Here is a 19,776-nt window from a genome sequence, read left to right as displayed (position 1 = left end):
CTGCTACCGTTGCGGTCGCGAGATTCGACTGTAGCGCCTAGAACCGCTCGGTCACCCCGACCGGCGAAAGTTTAGGACGGGTGGTAGGGACAGAGCATCGAGTGACATTATGCTGAGTGCACTATCCGAAAATTACCTCGAGCAATTAAACAGAGAACCGACTCGTGGAGATAACATCTTAGACCTACTGATAAGAAATAGACCCGAACTTTTCGACTCTGTAAGAGCAGAACAGGGAACCAGTGATCATAAGGCAGTTGCAGCATCCCTGAATATGGAAGTTGTTAGGAATATAAAAGAAGGGAGAAAGGTTTATCAGTTTAGCAAGAGGAATAGAAGACAATTTCAGACTACCTAACAGATAAAAAGAAAATTTCTGTTCCGACACTGACAATGTTGTGTGTTTATGGAAAATGTTTAAGGTAATTGTAAAATGCGTTTTAGACAGGTACGTGCCGAGTAAAACTGAGAGACAGGAAAAACCCAACGTGGTTCAACAACAAAGCTAGGAAACTACTGCGAAAGCAAAGAGCTTCACTCCATGTTTAAACGCAGCCAAAACCTCTCAGACAAACAGAACCTAAACGATGTCAAAGTTAGCGGAAGGAGGGCTATGCGTGAAGCGTTCAGTGAATTCGAAAGTAAAATTCTATGTACCGGCTTGACCGAAAATCCTAGGAAGTTCTGGTCTTACGTTAAATCAGTAAGTGGCTCGAACCAGCTTATCCAGACACTCCGGGATGATGATGGCATTGAAACAGAGAATGACACGCGTAAAGCTTTTTCCAAAGCTGTTTCACAAAGGTAGACCGCACTGCAGTTCCTTCTCTAAATCCTCGCACAAACGACAAAAATTCTGACATCTAAATAAGTGTCCAAGGAATAGAAAAGCAACTGTAATCATTCAACAGAGGAAAGTCTACTGGACCTGACGGGATACGAATTCGATTCTACACAGAGTACGCGAAAGAACTTGCCCCCCTTCTAAGAGCTGTGTACCGCAAATCTCTAGAGGAACGGAAGGTTCCAAGTGATTGGAAAAGAGCACAGGTAGTCCCTGTCTTCAAAAACGGTCGTCGAGCAGATGCGAAAAACTATAGACCTATAACTCTGACCTCTATCTGTTGTAGAATTTTTTGCTCGAGTATGTCGTTTTTGGATCTTCCCTATATCCTACGTCAACCGGATCTGGTACGGATCCCACACGGATGAGCAATACTAAAGTTCTAGGTCGAACGAGTGTTTTGTAAGCCACCTCCTTTGTTGGACTACATTTTCTAACGACTCTCCCAATGAATCTCAACCTGGTACCCGCCTTACCAACAATTTTATATGATCATTCCACTTCAAATACTCCCAGATATTTTACAGAAGTAACTGCTACCAGTGTTTGATCCGCTATCATATAATCATACAGTAAAGGGTCTTTCTGTCTATGTATTCGCAATACATTACATTTGTCTATGTTAAGGTTTCGTCACAGGGTTATTTGGGAAGCGTGATAGCGTTAGGGCGATGTTTAGCGAACTCAAGTGGCAGACTCTGCAAGAGAGGCGCTCTGCAGCGCGGTGTAGCTTGCTCGCCAGGTTTCGGGAGGGTGCGTTTCTGGATGAGGTATCGAATATATTGCTTCCCCCTACTTATATCACGAATGTAAAATTAGAGAGATTCGAGCGCGCACGGAGGCTTTCAGACAGTCGTTCTTCCCGCGAACCATACGCGACTGGAACAGAAAAGGGAGGTAATGAGAGTGGCACGTAAAGTGCCCTCCGCTACACACCGTTGGGTGGCTTGCGGAGTATAATTGTAGATGTAGATGTAGACGAGAGACAACTATTTTTGCTTAGTACAAACTAGCTACTTAGTTTTTTTTCTAGTTGTTCCCTTATTGATACAACTAGTTTCAAATCTTGTTATTGTTATCGTCAAACCTTGCTATATCCATTACATAGAGCTATTTTCAAAAGCGTTTTTTAATTGTCATATATGCCGGACTTAAACATTTATTACTGATAAAGCCTTTTAAAATGAAAGATAACATTATCAATGAATGTTTTTTCGCCAGCACCTCATGGACCCAACTTACATGATAACGTTTCTGTTATTCCAGAAACGTTATCATGTATATAATTTCTCATGCTGACAAATACTATGTTGGAGAATGGCATCTAGTCTGTAAAAAGAACGTCTGAGAAGAAATTGGAATTAGTCAGAAGTTGTTGTTGAGCCCACTGACAAAATGTAACCCCATTACTGAAGTTACTTTCATGAGGTTCTTGGTGTAGATGAACATGATAAAGATGGAATTTACGACGTTGCAGAATGCGATGTGCACTTGTTTTCGAGACACAACTTCATGTTGAATTTGTCGTGTGCTGCTTTGAGGATTCACGGTTACGGCAGCGAGCATGACGACTTCAGCAGCTTCGTTTGTTCGCGTTCTACAATGATTTCGAGCTCTTGCGTGTAAAGTTTCCGTTTCATGTAGACGGGAAATGAGACGATCAGACGTCCAGAGAGAAAGCGATAGTTTGTCAAGGAGTCTGCTGTACGGTAGTTGTCCCTGAACAGAATTTCTTCCGCCTACATCAAATTACACAATAGGTATGTGGAGTAGAGGACAAGACAGACATAGTAACATAATAATCACAATATTCGCTAACGGTACTGAACACAAAAATTCAAGTTACTGAATTATTTCCTGTCTACGTACCTTCTCTGTAATTCAGCAGCATTTCTACCTCATGTGTGTACATCATGTATCATAACAAAAATTGTATTCACAGTGTGTAATGCCGCCATAGTTACTAACTTACTCTTCCGCTCGACTACAATGGTATGCAGTGTATACTGTAGGCTAAAGCAACAACAAATAAGGTGGATGAGGGAAGGGGGTGGGGATGAAGGATTACCTGTGTTTACATGAGTGAGATATCATAAACAAAGCACATATCTGTATTACAGCAAGGAATGTGTACACTCAAGGCCGTAAAGAAATCGGTTTCTTCACAACGTATGCTTTATCTACATTTCACTGACAAAAATGGTAAAATGACATACACTTTTGAGTAGCTCTTGGAGGGGATAAGTGAGTTGTTGAATAAAATGTACATGGTTCCATTTGAAAAATTTAACCTCTACCCCGTACCCCAACATCTGTGGGTATAGATAAAACGTATAACCTCAGCAAGAAATACACGACGATGTTAAAAAACGTTGGTTGAAACTATTTTTCATTTAACGCATCAGAAAGTTATTTTGGGTGAGCAAGATAAATGTGTGTGTAAACTTCAGGAAGACATAACCGTAGACATTTTAAATGGGTTACACGCAATAATGATAGAATGTAGACCAAAGTATCGTAAAAATTTTCGAAAGCGTTAGACTCTGAGAACACAGCCTAGATAACGCGCAAGAGCATGTCACACGGAAAACGTAAATTTGGCAATGCGAGAAACATGAAAGCCATATGGAAAAACAAAAACATGGTGTAGAGTGATCCAAATGTCGAGCACATCAGGAAAGACTTAACATATATTAATATTCATGTTGATCATGTTAATCTCTTTTATGTTAACATTTAGATCCACAAGGGTGTACAACTGGTTTTTATGGACGCCTCCTTAAAGGCAACCCCACAGGAAGTAGCGTGGATACATTAAGTGTGGAGAACAAGAGGGACATAATTCTTTAGATGAGCAAAATATTCGCTTAAGAAATGAATGGGAAGTGGGGTCGTCCTGCTGCAATCAACAGCAACTTTTATGTCCCTCATGAAGCTAAATAAGATGTGTAATGATATCTTGCCACACAGCATTGTTTACTGTAGTTTAAAAGAAAATAAGATTTCCTATTTAATAAGGTGACATGGCAAACCAAATTCCAATTTTATGACAGTGAGCAGCAATGACAAAATACAAGCGACTCCACGCAGCTATAGCAGTAGGCCCGGAATAAGGCCGCTGTAACCATGGCCTAAACGTCACTACCACCAGTATAGGTTTTTACATTATGACGCCGTAAGAAACACAGAAAATTTTCACGTACATCTCATTAGTGTTGATTTTTCCAGCACTGTGTCGTCTCTATATTTCCCACGAAACGTGCCTGCAATACGCATAAGAACGACTTGTAAACGACTGTATAAATAATTAAAACTTATTGCACTTCGGAAAACTAGATAGAATTGCACAATACTGCAGACGCCATGTGAACTGTACACACTTTAATGGCGTCTTTTTTTGTTGCCTGTAATGTATATGGTGCTATCTCGCGGTCGTTGACTGACCGAATACAATGTAACTGATATTTAGAAACATTTAGTTTCATGCACGCAATCTTTCCATTGCATTGTATTATCTAGCGCATGCTGTTGAATTAACATGGTGCAGAAGGTAAAGGGAGATTAATCGAAAGCCGTTTAGGTGGACAGGATTCAGTGGCAGACGGGCAGGCAGGCACCTGTCCGTCTTCTGCTTCTCGGCCTCCAGCTCGCGGTAGGTGTGCTGCAGCTTGTCGGTGAGGATCTCGAGGTTCCGCGTTAGCTTGTAGTCCGCCTCGAACTGCTCGGACATAAGCACGAGGTCGCGGGTGGCGTCGTGCAGAGGCAGGTCGCTGATGTAGAGCCCGCGCCTGAAACACACGTCGGAAGTCAACCGGCAGCTTGACGAGACTCGAAAGAATGCTGAAGGATACATTAGCCAACGTACGGGGAGTCCAAGAAATGTTACGACAAACTTCAAGGGTTTTTAGAGGGTCTGTTGAAGAACAAAACGAGGATAGAGACCCGTCTGCAGAAACTTTATCAATGGCACTACAGAGCGTCGAAGTTATAGGCACCGGCTTGTGGGACTAGGCTACCCCTTTGGCAGCAAACGTGACTTTGTACGCTGAGGAACTGTAGGTGGAACGACTCGCAATGCTGTTTGTTTAAGGTAAAGCAATAATACGCAGAGGATGAAGAATGTCTCTAGGTTCTTCACTTTGGACTGGTTCTTGAAATTTTGTGAGCAGGCGTTCACGGAATACTTTGCGACCATCTTAATAGTTCAGACAGTTCATGTTGTCTGAACCTCCGTGACACAATAGTATGAGCCAAATAAATCTGTGACTATTCGTGCCGCCCTTCTCTGTATACGTTCAACAACTCCCGCTGGTGCTATCTGATACGGACCAGAAACACTTGTGGGATATTCTTGTGGGACGCAGAGCTGATTTGTAAGCCCTTTCCCTCATACACTGACTGGTTTACCAGGAATCGTACCGATGAAACGAAATCTGCCACCGGGTCTTAGCTAAAACAGACCCTATGTGACCATTCCATTTCCTGTCCATACATTTCGTTATCGAAGTATGAGTTGATAGATTAGTTCCGAATCATAGATCTGGTAGTCACAGTACACTACGTAAACTGTATAGTTATACATTTGTGTTCACTAAAAGAAAGTTATCATCCTTGCATAATTTTTAAATATTATCAAGATCTGAATGAAAATTGCTGCAGCCTTATTTTTTTTAACACAGTAGTTCATTATTGATAACTTCATCATTTGCGAAAAGTCTGAGGTTACTATCGTCGGCAAGGTCTTTAACATAACACGAAAAAGGAAGCTATCGACACACTTCCCTGCGCATGCGTGAACTTACTTCTCCTTCTGGCCATGACTGTTCACAAAAAAAAAAGTTTCGTTGTAAATGTAGGTGTGGAAATCAACTGATCATTATAAAATGTGTTGCCATGCTAAGCGCCCTCTGCCATGTACTTCACAATGGTTTGCAGGGCATGTATATAGATGTAGTGTGATTGCTGAGAACAGACATTACTAAAAACATTTGACATAATCAACACTGGTAATCAATTTTCATGTCTACACTAGGCAGCTCAGATGAATGTCCTAGAGGAATGAATTGGGAGAGGGGAAACAGTCTGTCGTCTCATTTATGCAAGCACAGCGGCCGTTATCGGCCTTGTGAAAGATACTGCTTTACTGTTGTCAGCCTAAACGTCTTACGCTTTGTCTGACTTTCCTTTATTTTTTATTTACTTCCTTAACACAAAATCTGAGAACTTGTGAAACATGCTTGCAGATATTGCAACTGCACTGTAATAAAAGAACACACTGAGGAAACCCTACCACTGATGATGTTGATAACGAAGTTGAAACTGAACAGAACAAATTTCAGTAGTTGCACACTTTTACACCAGTATTAATGAACAGACTATTCACACAGAAGACAATAATAAGTTAAGCTAACAAGTAAAGAATTTAACTGACATTATTAATGGGAGCATCAGCAGGTGGCCGTTGCACCTTGGAACATTTTACAAGCTGGTACCCTGTAACCAGCCCTGCGAACAGAAGTTTAGTGTATTTTATTGTTACGTTTTGAAATGACAGGATTCACTTTGTGCTGACCTCATTGTCCGAAAAAGTAAGATTATTCCAAATGTGTGTGAAGTCCTAAGGAAACAAACTGTACAGCTCGTCGATCCCTAGACTTACACACTACTTAAACTAACTTACGCTAAGGACAACACACGCAACCATGCCAGAGGGAGGACTTGAAACTCCGGATGAACCGTGACGTGACACCTAAAACCCCGCGTCTACTCCGCGCAGCTCCAAATGTGAAGAAATGATCCAAGGTACTACATGGTCACGTACCTTGGGACAACAATTCTATTCAAATTTAAATGTGTTGCAGTCTATAATGTCTTATGAGTATTGTATTTAATAGTTCGTGTGTTACATTATTAGGCTAGTACACTCCCGTAATAAGCAAGTTAAATCAAATTAAGAAAACTATTACAAAAAAAGAAGTTAAACTTTTTGAAACGGAAGCTACTGGCAACTAACAAAAATTTTCATTTTCAAAGCATATGCAGTTGTTAAGAAACTAACTAAACTCTGTTCATTTCCAAATATCACAAGTTCCATGGTAAAGGACCTTACTCCAGTTCAAGGTAGAAGACGGTGAAGGAGTGACAAAATTTTAGAAATACACAGAATTTTACTCAACATAGAACTCTGTGACTGAATTATTAAAAAATCCTCCAAATAGCTTAATACACAGTCCAGTCACGTTAATGGGTCCTCCTGTTAAAAGCCTGAATAACCCCCTTTTGCATCGCAGACGTGCAAGAGGACAGTCAGTTAGTTTCTAAAAGATACCGACAATGATGTGGAGTCATGTCCATTCCAATGCTGTGGTTTCTCGGTTGAGGACGTTGGTGCATGCATCTCGATCGAGGTTAGATGAGTACATTTAACTCATCCTGATGCTCTTCTAAACACGCACGTACACTGCTAGCTACGCGACACATTGCATTGTCGTGCTGGCTGCCATCTAGCAGAGGAAAAACAAAGTGCATGTAGGGGTGGACATGGTCTTCCAGTACAGCACTTCCCCTAAGAGAAAGGTGAGACGATTTAATTTATTTGCATCATTCGAATCACGTCAAATCAGTCACATGTAAAATATTGAGTAATTGCATTGCTAAAACTGTCTTTCTAACGTAGCATGCTATGCCTCTCCAGCTCACATGACTCCTTGCCGCATTCTCGTCTCGTACAATCTTTAATAACAGTTATCTTTGATTTCTATAGTGATGCACGTCAACCTTCCGTATCACTCAGAGCCTTATATTGAGTTATTTCCCTGTACGCTAGATACCAGCACTAGTCTACCATTTTCCCCACAATACCAAAAGAGTAAAATGGTGGTACTCCAATTACGATTTTGAAGTTTTGCGTGCAATATTTAGACTACATAAGAAAATCATATCGTACAAATTAAGTAAAATATATATTTTAGTTAAAAAATTGAGAATCGGTAAGTGCCATATATACTAAAAATGAGACTTCACAAGTTCATAATAAATGTATATGGACAATTCCCTTTCACAGTAATTACCAACTGATCTCATATAACGTTGAATCCTATTCTATCCGTATACTGGAGACAGATCACCGGTTGTCAAGCTTCGAACATCCCATGTGTCGTGCCTGAACTAATGAGACACAGTCGTATGACATAATCGATATTGAAAATGTATGTGAGAGCTGTACACACATTGATTCTGTCTATCAACATGCACACTTCGAGCTACGTAAAGACCATTCCTGCCATCTATCTACTGATCCAGGTAGTGACTGATTTACCAAAGTGATGTAATAAAGGAAGAGACTTAAGTTGCTTGTCTTCAAGGCTTTATTTTCCCCTGCAAGCGACCCCGGCGATCTATTCTTTTACCTGAACGGAGTGTAATGGAGTCATTATCTTTCTACAGTTGCGAAAAGAAATTAACTCTTTTTCAAAATTCATAAACATTCATGAGAACTGTACATTTGCGTAAGTAGAATCGTTCTTTAATTAAAACAAGATAATTATAGTAATTCATCATATCTGCAAGATGTTTCTGTACTGAAGATTGTAGCTAAGAGCTACGACGACTGGGGTCATACTGTAATTATATGAGAATATTTGCATGATAGATACGAACATTAGTCTTGTTCTCGCTGTAGTCTAGTAAGTAGTTATGGAATCAATTCATCATGGGATTATGCACAGGAGAAATTGCTTTGTAAACGTAATTTCCGACGTACGTGCAGCTGTCCTGGGTTCTACGCAATCCTCTATCTGGCAACATAATCTTGAACTGTCCGCCCCCGGTAGCTGAGTGGTTATTCTCGCTTCGCGCGTCGGGCGACTAGGTCGTGCTCTTAGTTCCGCCTCTACCGTAGCGCAGCGTGTTTTCCTCGTCAGTTTAGTGCCGTGTTGGTCTCCGTGCGCGTCGCATCGCTGGTTGTCGGCTGGTGTTTGGTGTTCGTGCGGCCCTTCCTGTCGCGGCGTCGTCTCTCGCCGTGATGTCCACCATTGTTCCCACGAAAGTTCCGCGTACAGGTACAGTCAGTTTTACCTTTGACAAATCCACGCGTCACGTCCAGCCCGGTTCTTTGGAGATACATGACTGGTTAGTCGATACAGTTAAGGTCACTACTGATCAGGTGCATACCGCATATTTCGACAGCGAATTATATGTGTTTTTTGTTAAGTTTCTTGACCCGCTCCAGGTTGATAGGCTACTTTCTCGCCATGGTTCTCAGGTACCCTTTACGCACCGTGATGGTTCCACTAGTATGGTTCTCTTGGCAAATGCAGAAGTGATATATACGAATGTTCGGGTATTTAACCTTCCGCCCGAGGTTGACGACTCTTTTCTGAAGTCCGTTTTGCTTCCTCATGGGGACGTACGCCATATTCGAAAGGAACGCTGGTCTGCTCAGCACCGCTTACAGGTATATAGTGGTATTCGGTCGGTGGAAATGGTGGTCAAAAAACCTATTCCTTCTCACCTACAGGTATGTGGTTATAGGGTCCATATCACGTACAGTGGCCAGGAAGGAACATGTTATTATTGTAATGAAACTGGTCATTTCCGTACTAATTGTCCGCGGCGAGTGGTGGTATTAAAACCTACATACGAACAGCGTAAAAAATTGACTTTAGCTGATCTTCTCCCGCAAGGATCTCGGACTGAATCGCTCACTGTTACTGAGGGACGCAGTGATCCGTTGCCCGACAACGGCCGTGATTTTCCCCCGTTGTCCTTGAGTAGGGATGTTGCTGCCCTTAATTCCGATGTTCCCGCGCTGATTTCTCACAACAAGCGTCGGCGAACACAGGATGATGCGGCTGATGAATCTTCCTTATTGGCTCGCCCTTCCGATGGGCCTCCGGTAAAGGACTCTCTTTCTCAGTCGGAAATCGTGGATGAGGAAGCCACAGGTGCTATCACGCCTTTGCAGAAGCTCCCTGACACCTTATCTGACGTTGTTCCTGCTACCGCGGCAGCCTCTTCGGAGACGCCCGTGACGGAACCTGCTTCTGGTTGCCACGTGTCTTCTCCGGTGCTCTCTGACACTTCTCCTATTGACTCTGTTTCGCATCCCCCTTCTGGAATTTCTGTCGCCCCCTCTGGGTCACAGCCTCCTCCCATCAAACAACTGATTGATTCTCCAGAGCCAGTGGATTCCGTTGTTATTCACCAACTGTCCCACCGTGAACCCATGTCTGCGGACGAGTGGGATGTAGAGGCCTCTCTCTCGCAATCTGACACGGAATGTCTACATGATGCTCCTACGCAGCCGAACGCTGCAGCGTCGGCACCGCGGAGCCGCAGTCGAATCCGTAAACAGCCACGGAGAGCCGCGTCACGGCCGAAGAAAAAGCAGTGGGAAGATGAGGGTTCTGTTTCGTAGTTTTTCTCTCTGTGGTTCAGCGCTTGTTTCTGGTATGATTACTTTTATGCTGCTCCGTCTGCTGACGGCTCTCTACCGATCTTTGTTTTTCTTTCTAGGTTGAAGTTCCATGCAAGCATATACATTTCTTACTCTGAATATTAACAGAATATGTTCTGAGCTTCGGCTCGCCGCTTTGCGACAGTTTATCTATCAGTCTGGGGCAGATGTTGTTTTTTTACAGGAAGTCCTATTCGACCAGTTTTCCATTCCTGGGTTCTCGACGTTTTTTAATGTCGCTTCCGAACTTTCTACGGGCACTGCCTTGTTTTATAGAGAAGGCATTCCGTTGATGAATTTCGAAGTACTCGACAGTGGAAGGGGGATCGGGTGCACGTTTTATGATCTCAGTTTACTCCTTCTTTATGCCCCTTCTGGTTCGGGTTGTACTACCGCACGCTCGAGTTCCTATAAAGAAGAAGTCATTTACCTGCTTCGTAAATCCCCGACAAAGATAATTTTAGGTGGGGACTTCAATTGTGTTCTACGGCCGGTAGATCAGTCCCCTAATTTTAATTTCAGTAAAGAACTCGACGACCTTGTGCGCTCCTTGCACCTGCGTGACGTGTGGGTTTCTCGCTATCCTACACTTGTGCGACATACCTACTTTACTCCCACGTCTAGCAGTCGCCTCGATCGCTTTTACCTTTCCGATTCCTTGTGTGGGCAACTTCTGGCTGTTGTGATACCAGCCTGTTTTACTGATCATTGCGCTGTAGCCGTTACGTTTAATTACGAGCGACAACCGGTAAAATTGTTTCGTCCTCCTTGGATGCTCAATATCGCGTATTTGCAAGATACCTCCCTTGGTATCGTCCTGGAGGACATTTGGACTCGTTGTTCTCGTACTATGGACCGGTACCCGTCTATCGTGGCATGGTGGACACTGTATGCAAAACCACACATCCGTAGGCCTCTCATGCGTTTTGGGGCTGCGAAGGTGGCAGAAGATCGACGAACGCAAGAATTTTACCATTCTGTCTTACGTCAACTGTACGATAGTGCTACGCATGCTCCCCTACGGGTTACTGATATACAGCGCATCAAAGCCAAATTGCTGCAGCTCAAACGCATTCAAATGGAGGGCCTGCGGACGAGGTCTCAACCACGTTCCCTTCTACAAGAGGAACTGACGTCACTCTACCATCTAGTCCGTTTACGGTCGCGCCGGAAACGTGGGTGCCTTGCCTCCCTCACAACCGCTGACGGCCGCGTGTTCACCTCTCACCGTGACATTTCTGACTTCGTTTACACCTATTTTACTGATCTGTACGATACTCATGTCCCGGCGGAAACCTCTCTTGACGACTTTACCTCCTTGCTGCCTCGCGTCGTCACTCCTCAATTAAACGACGCCTTTCTGCGTCCCTTTCAGAAGGATGACATATATGATGTTGTTGCAGGATCGCAGTCCCGCAAGTCGCCTGGATTAGATGGTATTCCTAAGGAGTTCTATGTTCAATTTTGGCCGCTCATTGGTGACACCTTAACGTCAATGGTAAATGAAGTGATGCGGGGAGTCTCACTTCCTGCTCCTTTTCAGGAAGGCAGAATGGTCCTCCTCCCGAAATCCACAGGTCGACCTGCAATTGATTCCCTCCGTCCTATTACTCTCCTTAACTTTGATTATAAACTTGTCGCTCGAGCAATTAATATCCGTCTCTCTAAGCTGCTCGATACCATTATTGCCGCCCACCAAAGCTGTGTGCCTGGACGCACGATACTGACTTCCGTTCTCGAATGTCGCGATGTAATCTCGGTGGCGGCTGCCGCTAATATCCCAGGGGCTTTGCTTTTTCTTGATTTCCAAAAAGCGTTCGATCGCGTCAGCCATGATTTTTTATCGAGAGTGCTCACCGCTGTCGGCTTTAATAATGATGCTCGACAAGTCTTAACTAATCTTTTTACCGGTATCAGTGTCTCGGTGATTGTGAACGGTCACCCTACCCCCCGGATATCGATCAGACGGGGGTTACCCCAGGGAAGCCCCTTATCCATGTCACTTTTTGTTCTATCCTTAGAGCCCTTACTTCGCCATCTCACCATGCACTTACGTGGCTGGAATATATTGGGGGAAATTTTTGCAGTCCGTGCATACGCCGATGACGTCATGGTTTTAGTACGACATGCCGAGGATATACCGCGGCTTAAGGATACCTTGGATTCATTTTGTGGTCTTGCTGGTGCTCGCATTAATGATCGCAAATGCACGTTCCTGCCGTTGAGAGGCTTTGATCATGTCGTCATTCCTTGGGCGACGGTTGTCGATCGCCATAAGACCTTGGGGATCATAGTGGATCGTAATCCGATCAAAATGGCGGCACTAAATTGGCGTGAGGTTACGAGTCGTGTTCACGGGGCGATCCTTGAACATGACCGCCGTTCCCTTAGCCTCCTTCACAAGGCACGGGTTTTAGAGACCTATGTCTTCAGTAAAATATACTACGTTGCGCAGGTCTTCCCGCTTCCCGCGATGATGGCCCGCAGGCTGAAACAGCTGTCTAGTCGATTTCTGTGGCGCCGCCATGTCTTCCGTGTCCGGTATGAAGTTGTGGCCAGGCCTCGGAAGCTTGGAGGATTGGGTCTTTCAGATATCAAAGTGAAGACGTCCATCTTATTTGCCCGCCGCAATGTTTTAACCTGTACGCGGGCTCCGCATTCAGTCACCTCTCGTTTACTTTCCCGCCTCCGGCCGGCCAGTCTGACCCCTCCTGTTAATGTTGGACGGATTAATCCTAAATTGCGGCACATTCGTGAATACTTTGTACTTGTCGGTATTCTGGGTGCTGATATACTTTCTATGACGCATATTACTACCAACATGCTACAAATCCGTTGGAGTACAGCATGTTTCCCTTCTTCTGTTGAACTTGCTTCCCCGTCAACGTCATGGAAAACGGTCTGGTCTCATCTTAGTCTTCCCATTTTGCCGATGGAGATTGTTTCAACGTGGTATAAGGTTATTTACCGTCTGATACCTACTGGTGATCGTCTTTTTCGTATTGGCCTTCGTCCGACTGATCAGTGTGAGGAATGTCATCAAACTGACACCTTACTTCACAGGCTAGTTGCTTGCGGACGGGATCATTGGCTCTGGGTCCGCCGTCAATTAGCTTTTCTTACTAGAGGGCCTGAAACCGCATTCCCAGACGACATCTTCTTACATCCGGACATCTCTTATTTTCCTCAGACGAAAACGAACACGATTGTCTGGCTCTTGGGTTACTATGTCCATTACGTCATTGAAGGCGGTAATGACCCAGATCCCCGCGTTTTTCACCATTATTTGTCAACTGCGCGTTGGAAATGGCAGCGGTTACCACAATACCGAACGCTTTTTGCGAATATGCTTTTTCTTGTGTTTAACCGTCAAGGGGTTGGTTAAGTTCCCCTGTGATTCCTGTTTCTTCCCTGAGCTCGAGTCCCCTCCCTTGTTGTATTTTTTCGTAATTTTTTTTCTCTCTCTCTTTTGCATGTATATATATACACCCAAAATTCATACGGGTGGGGTAACGGGTTGGTCTTCCCCTTCAGAAGAAATGTTTTATTTGTGTTTCACCTAATTTGTTGATTTTCTTTTTGCAGCTAATATTAAATGATGATTTGACTATGGTTGTCTGAATTCTCGTGAAATATACCAAGTCAATCTGATAATAAAAAAAAAAAAAGTGGTCAGCGCGACATACTGTCAATCCAAAGGGCCCGGGTTCGATTCCCGGTTGGGTCGGAGATTTTCTCCGCTCAGGAACTAGGTGTTGTGTTGTCCTAATCGTCATTTCATCCCCATCGACGCGCAATTCGCCGAAGTGGCGTCAAATCGGAAGACTTGCATCAGGCGAACGGTCTACCCGACGGGAGGCCCTCGTCACGCGACATTTCATTTCATCTTGAACTCACTTTTTTCTCAAATTTATTTTCTTTTTTAACTAGTGTCCACCTTCAATCGAAAACTTGAAAGTAAATATAAAATAGGCGGAAGACTGTGGGAATTTTCGTGCTGGAGATATTGTGCAGTTAGTGAGCGTTGTTTTTCTCACTGTCAGAAGTCTCGACAAGCGCCATACTAAAATAATCATCATTCTATTACGTTCCGAGGTAATTCTGTGCATTCTCGAAGAATATTTGTAGCTCAATAAATGGTGGCAATATATATTAGTTGTCCAAACAGCAACGTATGAAACAAGCTCAGTCATCTTAAACGAAAGGGATAGCCCCATTCTAAATATTCAGTATTCAACATACAGTAGGTTCAACAGAACAATTTAAGTCACAGTAATCAAATGTTTAGCTTGACGTTTCCTTGTGGCATCCGCCTGTTGTTCTGAACAGGAGCCCCTCGAAGTAGATTAATTAGTCGCATATGCCCTAGACTAAGTAAGGACAAGACATGAAACGCGTCAGTTTCCAAGCCTGTGAACATGATTATAATTTAAATATGGTTGTTTACTGACCATATGGAAATGTTTCCATGGCATAAAAAACTCTTCGGAACAATTTACGCTGCAAGTTATGTAACAAAATCATTCTGTGGAACAGAGAAGTTGACCAATATAAACGTGTTCAGTTTTCCTGAAGATTTGGTTGCGTTGTAGTTAAAATCTACGTCAAGATCTTTTACTGAAATATTATGCTATCCTTTTGGAGCTTTTCTGTGCTATTAGAAGGTATTGTGACAAAACCTCCCGATCTTTTTTGCTGCCTGGGAATCGAACCTTGGAGCTGCCTCCATTGTGGATTTGACTGTATGGCAGTTGGCTTGGGGGCAGCAACTTGTGACTGTAAAGGGATGGTTACAAACGAATAACAGGTAAATGAAAGTGGAAAAATGTGTACTTTGTGCTTTAAGGAATCTCAGATATGCAGAATGTCATCTTACAAGGAGATGCAATGGTGAAGGTGCTGGACATGTACACGTCAGCAGTGGGATTAAAATACTCGCTCGTCAACCTAGCACTGTTTCCCCACTGTGCTGCCCCCAGCACACCATGCGGTATAGAGGTTGCGAGAGTATCGATAAGGCCAACGACAAGACTGGCTCGAAACACGCCGCCAACGCCCTCAAAGTCATCAGTATTTAGGATCGCTGCCACTGACTGGAGAAAGGTTAGCCAGTCGGTTTGGCCAGTTAGTTCGAGCCTGTTACCCCAGTCAGTTCGAGACTGTGCGCTGTGGAGTTCCAGCGTGTTACCGAGATGGAGCCGCAGACTTATCCTCTAGCACAGAGACAGGCAGCACATAGTAAACCTTACAGTGAACAAACCGGTCTTCTAATTCAACAGCATTGATGCTACGTGGTCTATACAAAAGAGAGCTTGTAGCACAGTACATGGAAACTTAAGTTAAGTAGTTTTTTCTTTATGAATAAAGAATCGGTTATTAATTGCGTGTAGTTGGTGTTATAGAACGAGAATACCAGCCAACAATCAACATCCTCTTCTTGTTTCACATGGTACAGCTCATCAGAGACACCGAGATGACATAAAAGCGGCTAAAGAGAATACAATACCCATGGATTTGCTTTGTCATTTCACATGAATAGTGGGATATTTAACTGAACAATTCTACACTAAAATTCATTTTCCTTACCTAATAATGTCTTAGCTCTATCTCTAATCCCTTGATGATAACGGGATGTGCCCTTTTCGGAAACTACTGCTATGGTCCTGCACCACACACGGAAGGGAAGAAACGTAACACCAAAAAATAATTAATGCAAAGTAATGAAATTTCGGGAATACATTTGTCTAGGTAACATGTGTAAGTGATTACCATTACAGGATCACAGTTTAATGTAAGCGAGAGGTAGGCCACTGCAATTGTGAAATTCTGGTACATTAATAATCCATGTCACCGCCAGAATATTGAATGCAAGCGTGCAAACGTACATGCATTTATTTTACAGATGCCAGATGTAAATTTGTGGGATAGAGTTCCATGCTTGTTACACTTGGTCGATCAGTACATGAACGGTTAATACTGGTTGTGGATGACAATAGAGTTGTCATCTGATGGTATCCCATATGTGCTTAACTGGGGCAAATCCCGTGATTTAGCAGATCAAGGCAACACGTCGACACCCGGTAGAGCATGTTGGGTTGCAACAGCTGCATAAGAGCGAGTGTTATCCTTTTGGAAAACACCCCCTGGAATGCTATTGATGAATGGTAGCACAACAGGTCAAATCACCAGACTGACAAATTTGCAGTCAAGGTGTGTAAGACAGCCACAACAGTATTCCTGCTGACATACGAAATTGCACCCAAGACCATAACTCTAGGTAAAGGTCCAGTGTGTCTAGCAAGAAGACCGTTTAGTTGAATGTCAATGAACTGTTGATAATGGAACCTTTCTCGCTTAAAAGGATTTCTTGGCCAACATCAGCTCATCATGTCCAATCTCAGTATCGTTACTGCATGTACTTAGAGCAAACCTGATTCGTATTTTCATGATAGCGATTCTAGCGCCACCGTTATGCGATTGAGGCGAATTTTAATAGACGTCTCTGAGATGTAGAAACATGCCTACCAACATTCGTTTGTGCTGCACATCTCCTTGGTGTTACAATTTTTTCTCGATAGTGTATTGATATCTGCTCAATTACTTCGGTTGGCAGAGGTCTACACACAGCGACGATATTTGTAACAGAAAATATTAGGGTAGGAAGAAAACTTCTCAGATATGACAACAATACCAACTACCTTTCGTTTCTGCTACGATCATGCAAAATCCGGCAATAACGCAAATCAAGTGTCAACTAGAACTGCACAGTAATTTGCTTTATAAGGCTTTTAAAAGTACGCTGCTCACGGCCCACGGCCCACCTTGTTATTGAATACCAAGTGATGGCTTTTCGGCCATAAGACGCTGTAAGAACAGTATTTCAGTGAAACAGAGACTAATGGGACATCATTCTATCAACGATAAGGACTATAAACGGGGAAACTGTGTGGCGTAGACGGCGTTTTCAAAATGCAGACTGTTATGTCCCGGAGCCTGGGGACGAGAATCTCTGAAACGGCGAAGCTGCTCTGGACGTATGCGTGCTACTACCGTCATTTAAGCGAATAGCTGCTCGAAACGTGAACCTTGCCAAGAATGCAGGCTGATGGGTCTAGTAGTACCCCATCATTACAAAAAGTTTCGAGACTTGATTAATAAGAGAAAGAAAAGAGCTAAAATTGTGGATTTAAATTTGCAGGTGTTCATGATAGTCCTCCCACACACCGTCCCTTGTTTAGTACAACGTACAGAATAATCCTACATGAGAAACTGTCATGAAAAGACTTATTTGCGAACTTGTTCAACTCGTGTGTCACAATGGCTTGAAAGTTTGTTAGTCAAATCGTTAATCTTTCTTGTGAATTTCTGCACTTTGTCGTCTAGGGATCGGTTCACATCTATAACATTAAGACTCCTATCCGTGATGACTTTTCCAGAAAAAGTGTCCACAATTTTCGTTTCAGTCAAGTAGTGGTAGGCGCCCAAGCATCGTTGCTTTTGTTTGGGAGTCGAGGTGTGTAGCAAAAACTATGTACACTCTTCGCTCTTCTTCAAAACATTGTAGACAATGTCTTGAACACTTGATCTGGTGGCATAACTCCATTGTGATTTGTGACACAAGAAGGTTGACACGCTACAGATGCACGCACACTACTTAACACGGCCAGCTCACAACTGTCAGATCGAATGCACATATGTTGTTTATAGTTGTTGATTTAAGCCACCGCCGTAGTTACTAGCTGATGACATATGCCAAGAACTTTTTGGACAAATGGTGTACGTTGTATGGGACATTTACCTATACTCCACATGAAACTATGGTAGTATCAAAAGCCCTGCGACGGACGGGATCTATATAAATATTTTTGCGCGCCACCTGTATCCCTTTGCGCTTGATGTCCTCCCCGACGGCAATGGCATCTTCCATTCGGATAACTGTCGATGACAGAAGATTAGGATTGTGCTAGTATGGTCAGCTCGTGCACTAGATCGCGTGTTGTCATGGTCACCAAATTTGCCTCATCTGGACCCTGGGACGTTATAGGACGCTAGCTCCGCATCCAGAAACCACCATCACGTAATTTACGCGACGTAAGTGACATTTCATTCTACATCTGGTGCTACATACCTCCGGAAATCTTGTAAGGACTAGATGAAATCCAGAATCGCTGCTCTATTGCGTTCCGAAAGTGGACCGCAGGTAATTAAGGTGGCCATAATTATCTGGCTCATCAACGTAACTATGTTTTGTGTGCTTCTCTCAATGCGTAAACTGGAATTCCAAGCAGCTATAAGATCTTTTTATTTTACGACGTTTATCCGGCAACGGAAATGTATCTAATGTTACTGAACTGTTTTAAAGAGACCGCAACTTCATTTTCAATGGTTGTTAATGGATGGCCGAATTCTGACGCAAGTATACATTCAATGATGGTGATTCGCCTGATGAGCATCTCAGAATTGTAATCATGGCTGAATGTACAGAGACATTGTGCAGAATTTTGTGCCATAGCCCTTTCAAATTAGAGAGGTTATTCTCGTGAACTGCGTAGATGTGAAAATAAAGATTTCCTCCAAGTCGTTGGCAGGAATGGAGAGATACCGTTGCTTTTAAACTGACACGAGATAATACCGGTACGAATTTACGAATAGCCTTAAGGAACAACAACGGAAACCCTCACAATTAGTCTTTTAAATCAAACTCTAGACGTACACCATCCATCCAAAAACATCCTACATTGATTTTATTCCTGGCATACTAGCGACGTCAGCGCAGTAACGACAGTGGCAGCTATAAGACGAGGCGTTCGATAAGTAGTGCAACACTTTCTTCTCGCACAATTTCGGTTTAAGAAAATGCTTCGATAGGTTGGGACCATAATCAAAATCAACTCCTTTCATGAATTAGAATTGAAATCACCTGTACCATCCATCTCATACAAAGTCTACCCATTTCTCTCTTTCCAGTCGGCCGACTATTCATTATCATTTTTTGCATGATATTTCCATTTCAGTCCATTCTTTTCCATATTGTCATTAGCTGAAACGTTTCTTTTAAATATGACCTTATTCTTTCATTCCTTGTTTTATCTATTTTGTTTTAGCCTCTTACATATCTCATGAGCTTCATCTCTGCGACTTGTACACGCACGAGATTCCCTTTTTTTGTAGCTGTCAATGATTCAGAACCATTTACAAGAGTAGGTACAACCATAACTTTACAGAATTTCATTTGTGTTTCTTTTCTTGTTTTTCTTCCCGAAGTTCTTCCAACTGTTCCGCAGATGCCTTGATATTTATTAACCTTCTTCTCAATGTCTTTGTCATAGATAAAACTAATATCAGATTCTAGAGAAATAAAGCAGGGTACTTGTTCTAATTTGTTTTCATTTATTGTTATTTTTCGATCTGACTGATTCTTTCCTTTGTATTATTTGCTGATATAGTGAAGTTGCCATATGTTCCGCTTAACCTC

The 19,776-nt window shown here is 43.0% G+C and overlaps 1 protein-coding gene across 1 annotated transcript in view; it reads right to left on the bottom strand.

Annotated features, from left to right (window-relative positions):
• The window catches only part of LOC126281618 (guanylate cyclase soluble subunit beta-1), a 198,408-nt gene that overhangs the window by 56,978 nt on the left and 121,654 nt on the right, over positions 1–19,776 (bottom strand). Inside the window, exon 10 of the mRNA XM_049980738.1 lies at positions 4,462–4,632. Coding sequence (XP_049836695.1) covers positions 4,462–4,632 — 171 coding nt within the window. The remainder of the gene's footprint in view (positions 1–4,461; positions 4,633–19,776) is intronic.

This window comes from Schistocerca gregaria, chromosome 7 (assembly GCF_023897955.1).
Source record: "Schistocerca gregaria isolate iqSchGreg1 chromosome 7, iqSchGreg1.2, whole genome shotgun sequence".
NCBI lineage: Eukaryota > Metazoa > Arthropoda > Insecta > Orthoptera > Acrididae > Schistocerca > Schistocerca gregaria.
Note: the sequence above shows the minus strand (reverse complement) of the source record. Positions and strands in the feature narration are given on the sequence as shown.